The sequence below is a fragment of the Ascidia mentula genome, chromosome 2, assembly GCF_947561715.1.
Source record: "Ascidia mentula chromosome 2, kaAscMent1.1, whole genome shotgun sequence".
In the NCBI taxonomy this organism is placed as follows: domain Eukaryota; kingdom Metazoa; phylum Chordata; class Ascidiacea; order Phlebobranchia; family Ascidiidae; genus Ascidia; species Ascidia mentula.
Window position 1 is genome coordinate 19,330,299 of NC_138567.1, and position 10,810 is coordinate 19,341,108.

At 40.3% G+C, this 10,810-nt stretch overlaps 1 protein-coding gene across 1 annotated transcript; it reads right to left on the bottom strand.

Annotated features, from left to right (window-relative positions):
- Positions 1–1,511: 1,511 nt before the first annotated feature.
- On the bottom strand, positions 1,512–10,670 carry LOC145890343 (uncharacterized). Its single transcript, XM_082981333.1, has 22 exons — positions 10,463–10,670; positions 10,321–10,404; positions 10,057–10,141; positions 9,697–9,911; positions 9,524–9,624; positions 9,233–9,467; positions 8,983–9,116; positions 8,697–8,924; positions 8,089–8,292; positions 6,163–6,445; positions 6,045–6,101; positions 5,674–5,993; positions 5,429–5,622; positions 5,165–5,377; positions 4,909–5,026; positions 3,794–4,840; positions 3,578–3,740; positions 3,125–3,519; positions 2,985–3,052; positions 2,420–2,703; positions 1,926–2,054; positions 1,512–1,858 (listed from the first exon to the last, which is right to left on the bottom strand). Exons 1-22 carry the CDS (start codon positions 10,668–10,670, stop codon positions 1,512–1,514), a joined length of 5,112 nt encoding a protein of 1,703 aa, XP_082837459.1.
- Between the last annotated feature and the right edge of the window lie 140 nt (positions 10,671–10,810).

Consider the following 10,810-nt stretch of genomic DNA (forward strand, 5'->3'; position numbering starts at 1 on the left):
AAGTCGCCACCCTTTCACCAGATGAGAGATCGGGATCTTTTGACGTCAACAATCGATTGCGTTTTCGTGCTCCGTTCGACGACGACACGATCTTCTCTGTTTGGAATGTTTTAAAATATTTCGCATTAAAAGTTTTTCAAAACGAAATTGTAACAAACCTTTGATCCTTTTTTCTTTTAACCTCATCAATGAATCCCTCCAATCCCAAGAATCTTCTTCTTCTCCTTGTTCTTCCTCTTCTTCTCCTTGTTCTTCCTCTTCTTCTCCTTGTTGTTCTTCCTCCTCCTCTTCTTCTTCTTCCTTCGAATCTCCCAGCTTCCATTTATCACTCTCTTCATCGGGGGATTTCCCTTCACATTGGTTATTTTCTTTCATGGAAAAAATTCCATCAACAAAACCGGAATCTTGAACATTCGAGAAATTTCCTGGAACTGGAAATGACTCAGCGGATGTGTTGTCTTTTTCATCTAGCACTCGATATGGTGACGTCATAGTTACGTCACTAGTGAGGGACAAATTCGATGGAAGGGACTGCTGCGAATGGGCGGTAAAGTTGTTTTCTGGAAATGTTAAAACGTAAGTTGACCGCCGAGGGGTGCAGAAAAGGGAGGAGGGGGGTACCTGATGATTTGGGAGTTGAATTTATTTTGCTGATGACCCTCAACGCCGAAATCTTGCGCAAACTTTCCATTGAATGTTGGTCGAAAACCACTTGGCTGCTCTTCTTGGATATAACTGCGTTTGATTGGTTGTTTTGCATCACGTGATCACCGATGACGCCACGAGGAGGTGTGTCAAGTTGGGAGGTGCAACTGTATAGGGTGAGAGAAGAACCAGACAAAATGCTGGGATTTTGATGCGCTGATGACGTAACTAGTAAAGGAAGTCTGTCGCCAGTTGATGACGCAACTTGTAGAGGAAGTCTGTCGCCAGTTGATGACGCAACTAGTAAAGGAAGTCTGCCGCAATTTGATGACGCAACCATTAAAGGAAGTCTGTCATAAGTTGATGACGTCATGGTCACGTGCAAGGGAACAGGAATATCTGTTGTCGAATGGGTAATTGTTTTTGTTTCTGACAAAAAAGGAACAAATTTTAACTTGAGCCGATTGTATGAGATGGTGACGTAATCATTAACTTAGATATGACGTAATTATTCAAGTTGTCGACGACCTATTATCAGCGCGATCACAAAGATTTTAATGTTGTGAACTCGGTGTTCCGCGGGAAATTCCCTTGTTTGAAACTGACTATCTGGTGATCTACACTTAAATTTCTCCAAGGTTTCCAAATTTAATGCAACCTCGGGAATGTCTCAACACTCACTCTAAAGTTCTCTTAACTCTAGATCAACTCACAACAAACTGTGGTTTCAAACAAAAATGTTTGAGTTCTGTCTCATTTCAAACGTGGAGAACCCTGAAGTGCTCCTTAAACTCGTCAAGTGGGTGGAGAAGAAACACGGGATAAAACCAAATAAACAACTTTGTTACAACCGAAAAGTTTGCTGTTCAGTTGTGCGACTGATTTTTGTTGCCCACAAACCGACCAGAGTGCGACTGATTTTTGTTGCCCACAAACCGACCTGAGTGCGACTGATTTTTGTTGCCCACAAACCTACCAGAGTGCGACTGATTTTTGTTGCCCACAAACCGACCAGAGTGCGACTGATTTTTGTTGCCCACAAACCTACCAGAGTGCGACTGATTTTTGTTGCCCACAAACCTACCAGAGTGCGACTGATTTTTGTTGCCCACAAACCGACCAGAGTGCGACTGATTTTGGTGGAGTTGACTCTTTGTTTTGTTTTTTTCGGGAATTTTCATTGCGACCTTATTCCGTTTTTCTCTTTCACTTTCTGAAAATATCAATGAAACTTTAATGAAAAATGGTGGTTTACCATGCGGTGATTACCGGTCAGTTACCTCTGCTTATGCGAGCTGCCGACGGAATTAACGGGAACTTGTCACGTGTTTCATGCACCGGTGATTCGTCTCGTTCCAGTTGAGTGGCGCTGAATATTCTTGTTGCGAGTTGGGGAAGCATCCGGGATTCTTGAATAAAGACAGAGAAAATTAAGAATTATTTCATGGCAGAAAACTCGTGTTTAACCCAAGTGTTACTCATGCGTGACAGTACATTTTCAGCGGTGTTTAATGTTTAAGATGTCTGTGTTTAAACCACAGCGGACGTTTTATATTAAAGCAATAGATTTCGCTTAAAGACGCATCATCAGTTCATCATGATATTATTCTGATATGAAACATCTTTAGAGCTCCCTGCTTGGTATTTTCACCACAAAACACTGGATAAGCGACCGACAGCTTGCCCGAGCTGCGTGCTTCGCTGATATAATTTCAATTTAAATCTGCTGCATTGTATCAAGTTTTTATTAATTATTTCACGGTTGAAACCTCACCTGCCCTGGAACTGGTTGTGAATTTTTCCGCTCGTAATTTCGCATTTTCCTCAGAGTAAACGCCAAGATTAAGTTTTTCAATCAATCGAATCAGTTTCCCCACCTGGCGACGCTCGAGAGCTTTTTCAGGAATCGCTTTTCTCCAGTTGATTTTTGGTCGGGGAATCACCTCATTTTTAACTTGACTTATTACGTCACAATCTTCGATTTTCTGGAATATTCTTATTTTTCTCTTATTTTGGGTGGTTGGTTTTTTTTTCATTGTTTTTGTGAACTTGACAGATCTGAACAAAATGTTTTCATGAAAAACAAAAAAAAATATAACTTGCGAAAACACTTCTTTTGGAAACCCACATTTACGTCATAATATGACATCATAGTTCACAAACGGAGATTCCAGGTTACAATATTAATGTAATATCAATACAATGAAAAAATTTACTTGATTTTTTCTCTTTGTTTCTTTTTGTTGTTTTCAGGTTGATGAAATGATGGAATCGAATCTGTTGATTTTTTCAATACTTTTGAAGAAAATTGTTTCTTCAAATCCGTGTTTGTTTCAGACCTTGATTGAATTACTTCAAAACCGAATCGATTCGCCAATCGTGGTGCGGTTGCCATGGTTACTTCACCCTGTTTAAAGTCACATGTCTTAACCTTCATCCATTGTGACGTCACCGGTGACGATTGGTAATTTTAGAGAACCTTTTCTATCCGATCTTTGATTGAGTTGATGACGATTTTCTCCTCCCTACTTCTCTCCTCCGGATCCTGGATCAACTTCCCTCCTCCCGTCATTTCTTCAAGCTCCTCGCACAACCTCTCCCACGAGTCGATCCCAAACTTCACCTCCAGGATCAGCTTCGATTTCTCCTTTATTTCCCTGCTTTCATCCACTAGGAGGCGGAAGAGTTCGCGCTGTATGTCGTCACTTGGGGGAATTCCCGATACAACTGCGTCAAGAGCATTGTCGACGAGTTTGACGCGATTCGGGTGCCCAGCGAGTGGGTTTGTGACGTCATAAGAGGGTTTAAGAAACTTGGCGAGATGTTGTTGAAATTTAATGATTATTTCTGGCGACAACGACTCCTTTCCACCCCCTGAAGTAAAACAACTTGTATGATTTCTATGAAAGCTAATATTTGTGTGTTTTCACACCGACTCGGACGGGGAATTCCTGGTAAAGGACCAACATCTTCTCTATCGCCTTCTCGTGGGCAAATAATCTCAACGTGTCGCCGACTTCGAGAAGAGCTTCCATCACAGAGTCAGGAGTTACATCATCCAACTTCTTTCGGAACCATGGAGCCGAAATAATCTCCTGGAAAACTTTAAATTATTTAAAAGTTTCGACTCTGACCTTTTAACTCTGACCTTGACAATTTTTGGCAGAGCGGACTTTTCTTCCTCGGCACGAATCACCGCTACCTGGCGCTGTTCTTTTAACTTTTGCTTTAAATCGTCACGCTTCATCGATCCTGTGTGAGCAGGCAAAGTTCGCTGAACCGAAGCATCCGATGACGTCAGAGCGGAACGTGACGTACGCAAAATATTTTTGTTTCCTAACTTTCCTCCGGTTTCTTGAGAATCCTCCACGTCCTCATCCATGGAGTAAATTTCCTCACGTTGTTGAACTTCCTGGAAGAAGATGACTTTCTTCGTTGCAACATCTTGACTCCCATCGTCAAGGGAGGACATGAGGTCAACTCCTGGAGGAGAAATCATCCTTTCTTCCACATCAGAAGAGTCGGGAAATGAAGAAAAACTGCTGATTTCGGACAAACGGAAAGAATCGGAATATTCCGATTCGAATAGAAAACCGGATTCGGATCGTGATGACGTTTTGCCGGAAACCAGATCTTCACACGAGAGAGCTTCTGCTTCTTTAACAGGTCGTAGTTTCCAGTCTGTAATTGTCTGCACTTTGGGCGTTGGAGGGCGCACTCTTCGTCTGATGACGGAGTTTTGAATATAACAATCCGGAGCGATAGGGTATTTACTATTCAAAACTCTGCGTATTATTTCCTCACTAAATATCCCATTATATTCGACAACTTTTACGTATCGACTTCCGTTTATGTTTCTAGATTCAATTTCATCATTCTGTTGGTTCCAACTTTCCTGGGTTGTTTTTTTTTCATCCGGAATAGGCTCTCCAACATGGTCTCCAAAATTGCTCGGAATAAGTTTTCCAACAATGCCAAGAATCGGTTCCTCAATTTTGACAGGAATAAGTTCCACGTGATTGTCAAAAATAGGTGTCTCATTTTTAACATTTTTATCCGTGACGTTTTCCTTCATGTTCGAGTTTTTGACTTCCATCATAACTTTTCGAATCGCGTCCTTCCACCTTCTTCGTGCCGAAAGTGACGACTTACGTGGTCTCGTGACGTCGTGTTTAGAGATTCGTTCGCCGTGATCCTAAAAACGATTCCAGCATAAAATTATTCGACAAATAATTTTTAATTTCCGTTGTTTCAAAGATTTACCGATTCAGCAGAGTCTTCCCAAGAAACGTCACAAAGTTTAGATTCGAAATCTTGAATATGTTTGCGCTCTGATGCCTCCAGTGGCAAAGTGTCAAGGTCAAATAAGTTGCTTTTTGTTCTTACAAAATACGAAAAAAATTAGCAAGACAATTTGATGATTTTACGAAACTTTTCTTTAATTTGATTTTTCCTTCATAAATATTTCTGTAAATTTGCATTTTCGTTTCTGTTAACACAAATCAAACTTTAAAATTACTTGATTACGTCATCATATGGAATTGCATTTTCTATGACTTCATCAAGAAATGGCAAATCGTAAACCCTGCGATCTCGAATGGATTGTCGCGTCATAAACGTGGACAATTCAACCAAACAAACCCGACCCTCGAGCGCCACCACGAGATCACGATCATTGGGAAAACAAACCGCTGTAGGGCGATGAGGAGCAAAACATATTTCTCTCATCAATCTAAAAAGAATGAAAAATTTAATGGAAATCCACACGGAGATCGTAGTTAACCTGTTGTCCTCGTCCCATATCTTAACATATCCATCTTCACTCGAACTCGCGAAACAATTCAACATTGAAGAACTTTCCAATGACGTCACAGTGGTAACATGTTCGTCGTCATGGTGATGACTTTTCAATGAATCAGTTTCGTTGACGGGGGTGATTGAAGCTCGGTTCCCAAATCTCCACGTCCCATATTTTATCTGAGAAAGGAAACAAATTAAGGGGGGAGATTGGTGAATTCGTATCCAGACCGTGGTCAAATCCTTCGTGGTTTGTTTCATGTTCATGATCGCCAACCTCCGTCTCCCCGCATTCTTGTACACACTCGTTTTTAACACAAGCACAAATATCCGGTTGTCTTTATTACAGACACTCAATCTGTCCCTGAGTATAGAAATCTTATAGGTGTCCGCCATGCAGGGGGGGAGAGAGATTTTGAGTTCCGGTTCCAATCGAATCCGCAACCGGTTTTCTTCCAAATGTTGTTCCGGTTCGCTGATTACCCTCCACGTGCGCACTGTTGTGGAACCGACACTGATGAGGTTTTTGTTGCTAGCGAGGATTCCATTGTCTGTCGAACATGGAAGGGGGGAATAATTATTATTTCTATGTCGGTTGTTACCTGGGGTGACGCAGGAATCCAAACTTTTATCAATCGAAGAAATATAACGGATGCTTCCTGAAAATACGTCACTCAGTTGTTACGTCATCATATTGAATATAACTGTTGGCATGGCAACCTGTGTGAGCTTGCACCGCCTTAAACAGAAGAGAATTCGGATGAACGAGAGTTATTTGTCCGTTTCTCAAACCCGCGAAAATTGCAGAGACGCCGCTTAATCTTCCTGACGTCAGAGCGAGTGACGTCAGACTGCAAACGTCCTGGTCGTATGGAAGCGTTGGAGCGTAACGGAGAGTTGGAAGGCTCGGATTGGTGGAGCAGCTACACTGCATTACGTCACCGTCATTAAGCCTGACGTAGGCAAGGTTGTTGAAGGGGTCAAAGGTCATGTTGGAGAAAATCTGAATTTTGAATTCGATCAGAAAGCTGACGTAACAGAGCGGAAACAAATATCAGGTATTAGTTATCAAATTAAACTGTTTTAGATCGATCAGAAAGCTGACTTAACAGAGCGGAAACAAATATCAGGTATTAGTTATCATGCAAATTAAACTGTTTTAGATCGATCAGAAAGCTGACTTAACAGAGCGGAAACAAATATCAGGTATTAGTTATCATGCAAATTAAACTGTTTTAGATCGATCAGAAAGCTGACTTAACAGAGCGGAAACAAATATCAGGTATTAGTTATCAAATTAAACTGTTTTAGATCGATCAGAAAGCTGACTTAACAGAGCGGAAACAAATATCAGGTATTAGTTATCAAATTAAACTGTTTTAGATCGATCAGAAAGCTGACTTAACAGAGCGGAAACAAATATCAGGTATTAGTTATCATGCAAATTAAACTGTTTTAGATCGATCAGAAAGCTGACTTAACAGAGCGGAAACAAATATCAGGTATTAGTTATCATGCAAATTAAACTGTTTTAGATCGATCAGAAAGCTGACTTAACAGAGCGGAAACAAATATCAGGTATTAGTTATCAAATTAAACTGTTTTAGATCGATCAGAAAGCTGACTTAACAGAGCGGAAACAAATATCAGGTATTAGTTATCAAATTAAACTGTTTTAGATCGATCAGAAAGCTGACTTAACAGAGCGGAAACAAATATCAGGTATTAGTTATCATGCAAATTAAACTGTTTTAGATCGATCAGAAAGCTGACTTAACAGAGCGGAAACAAATATCAGGTATTAGTTATCATGCAAATTAAACTGTTTTAGATCGATCAGAAAGCTGACTTAACAGAGCGGAAACAAATATCAGGTATTAGTTATCATGCAAATTAAACTGTTTTAGATCGATCAGAAAGCTGACTTAACAGAGCGGAAACAAATATCAGGTATTAGTTATCATGCAAATTAAACTGTTTTAGATCGATCAGAAAGCTGACTTAACAGAGCGGAAACAAATATCAGGTATTAGTTATCAAATTAAACTGTTTTAGATCGATCAGAAAGCTGACTTAACAGAGCGGAAACAAATATCAGGTATTAGTTATCAAATTAAACTGTTTTAGATCGATCAGAAAGCTGACTTAACAAAGCGGAAACAAATATCAGGTATTAGTTATCAAATTAAACTGTTTTAGATCGATCAGAAAGCTGACTTAACAGAGCGGAAACAAATATCAGGTATTAGTTATCATGCAAATTAAACTGTTTTAGATCGATCAGAAAGCTGACTTAACAGAGCGGAAACAAATATCAGGTATTAGTTATCAAATTAAACTGTTTTAGATCGATCAGAAAGCTGACTTAACAGAGCGGAAACAAATATCAGGTATTAGTTATCAAATTAAACTGTTTTAGATCGATCAGAAAGCTGACTTAACAGAGCGGAAACAAATATCAGGTATTAGTTATCATGCAAATTAAACTGTTTTAGATCGATCAGAAAGCTGACTTAACAGAGCGGAAACAAATATCAGGTATTAGTTATCAAATTAAACTGTTTTAGATCGATCAGAAAGCTGACTTAACAGAGCGGAAACAAATATCAGGTATTAGTTATCATGCAAATTAAACTGTTTTCCAACTTGGAACATCGTCATGGGATAGATCATAGTGAGGGGGAGGCCAGTGAGGGGGGAGAGGACCGCCACTGATCCATCCTCCAATGACGCAAGAACCTTCCCGGGAATCCCCGCTTGTGGAACCCCGTCAATCTTGGTGAGTTTGACAGCGGGTGAATGGAGGACGGTGTAGAGGGTGTAAACGTTGGTGAGGCGATAAATCGTCACCTGAGTCAGTGTGTCCACTTCAGTACGTTTATTAATTCACCACTAAGTTAAATCAATTTTAATCAATTATTAGGCGGAAATGTTGCAAAAGATTGTTGTCAGTCCAGTGTTTCCCAAACTTTTTCGGTCGTAGAGCTCGGTGTGCGATTCACCGCGACACAAAACCATCACGTGTGAATGAAAGTGCAATTTTATACAAACTTTACATTTCTGACGTTCAATATTCTATGAAGCTCATCAGGATCAGTTTCACTGAAACTATGTGACGTCATAATGCTTACGAATTGGGTTAAGGCCAAATGTTAAAAGTTTTAAGAGTGACGTCACGGGAAAAAGTTTGCGGATATATTTTGCGATGCCTAGTGGCGAGCCAGTGATCATCTACAGCTAATATATATGAGAACCTGTTGTTTGCTGTGGAAATACATGAACTTGCTGTCGGGACAAATAAACAAATTCTCAATCCTTTGTCCGGTGTCGATTCGTTGCGTCATCGTGAAAGTTTCGAGACACCAAACTCTTATAGAACCGTCACTTGAGGCGCTTATGAGCAGCGGTAGATTCGGATGAGCGATGAGTCCATTGATTGAACTCAAGTGACCCCGAAGAATTTGAACCAAACCAAAGTTTACCTGCGGTCAAATTGACTCCAGGTGACAAAGTACGTTCAAGTTTTTTGGTAAATCTCACCATGTGCATTATTCGAATTGTTCCTTCCCCTCCTCCGGTGACGAAATACCCAAAGAGCGGAAAAAAATCACACCGCGTCAGTGACACGTGACCAGTCACGTGGTATATCTTGTTCCGCTTGGATGACCTTAAACCTTAATCACTTTGAATGATTTGGGTGAAAAATTGCAAATTTTTTTGGGTCAATTTTAGAATTTAATTCCGGAGAAATTAGGGTTATACCTTACCCTCATCCGGTATATCCTCTTACCCTCATCCGGTATATCCTCTCTACGCTTTGAGTCAAACGAACTCGACTGAGGGTTAATCAACCTCACGCACCATAGTTGTACTCGGTTCATGTAATCCACGGCGAATATCGCATCGTGACAAATCGCCACCAGAATTCGCTGTTTACCTCCAGATACCGATGATTTTCCCCGGAACGCCCTCAAGTGGAAGATCCAGTCATCTCCCATTAAGTTGCACGGGTAAGGTGGAAGCGCCTCACAGCAACATGCACTTTTTAAACCACGAAACATTATGTTATAATTTTTCATACTTGCAACATCTGCCTTCCTGGCCCATAACCTTCGTTGTTCTTTGGTTGGGAAATCCCCCCGTGCAGTTTTAAGCTTCCGCGGCGCCCACTAGTGGCGGTGTCTGTTTCTTCGTCAAATTAGTTTTAAATACAATTTTTGTGTTAAAGATATTTCAATGGAAAATATTCGAAACCTTCGGAGTGTGACGACTTCAGATTGGTTGAAAGTCTTAGTTTCCACGGTTGAATGACTCCAATTCCCCCGGTCACGACCTCCTCTACGTCATCCAAGTAGATCATGGATAAAACCGGCATCGCGCAAACAGTGGGAGCGGATACGGCTTTGCAACGGTGGATGGTGTCAGCGAATACACGCAGGTTTTTATCGCTTCCAAACCCAACGAACAACCTGGAGTTCCAACAAAACTTTAAACAAATGTTTTCCACGAGGAATAATTTCTTGTGTGTTAATCACATGAATTATGTGGTAGTAACTTAAAAGAATATTAAATGTTTAGAGTTGTATTTAACCGAGTTCCACTTCGGATAATTACCTGTAATTCGGTACCCAGACCACGTGTTGTTGGGAAGGCCCTTGAACAGGAAACCTCATTTTGTAAACGTCATTTAGTCCCGAATCTTAATTATGAAGTAACTTAACTGAACATAGTGTTTTAATTGGGAAATTTCCAAACGATTATCTGGCAGACTTGGGATACCATATGTTGGGCACCCCTGTATTGTAGGTGTTAATACTATTTCGCAGAATTGTTGCAAATTATCAGCAATATTTTTACACTACAGTAATTATTTCCTACTTTTCATAGAAATCATAGGTAGATCATCAGCTTTGGTGTAAGTTCTTAAGTGGAAAACATTCCCTGGCCCTGTACCATGGTTCACTGCACAAACAATTGCGTCATATTATCAATATTGCCCCAGTTATGAAAATAATTTTACCCAAAAATTCTTCGCGCACAGAACTGCTCCGGTGCGCCACGCATCGGATTGGATCCCGAAAAGAATACGTCACTTGGTGGTGGAAACCATGAGTCAAACACATGGACTGATCACTAGATTTTTGTACTCCACCATCCTTCAAATTATTTTTCAGCTCTCTTCTCACAACTGACCACGGTTTAAATTTTGGATCAACTGCATTCAACATTTTTAATCATGTCAAAAGAAGAATCAAAAAACAGAATTTTGCGTTATTTTTTATACTCTTGTTTCGACTTTTGTTCAGCAATAAAAGTTATTGTGACGTCACAATAACAAACATTGTAAAAATAAACGGTATGAGTTGTG

Bases quoted from the DNA above. Each gene is read 5' to 3' on its own strand.
- LOC145890343 (XM_082981333.1), bottom strand. From the start codon at position 10,670: ATGTTGAATGCAGTTGATCCAAAATTTAAACCGTGGTCAGTTGTGAGA. The intron at 8,293-8,696 runs GTTCTCATATAT...ACACTGACTCAG, and splicing joins ATTTCCACAGCAAACAACAG to GTGACGATTTATCGCCTCAC. The intron at 1,859-1,925 runs GTAACTGACCGG...TGATATTTTCAG, and splicing joins GGCAGCTCGCATAAGCAGAG to AAAGTGAAAGAGAAAAACGG.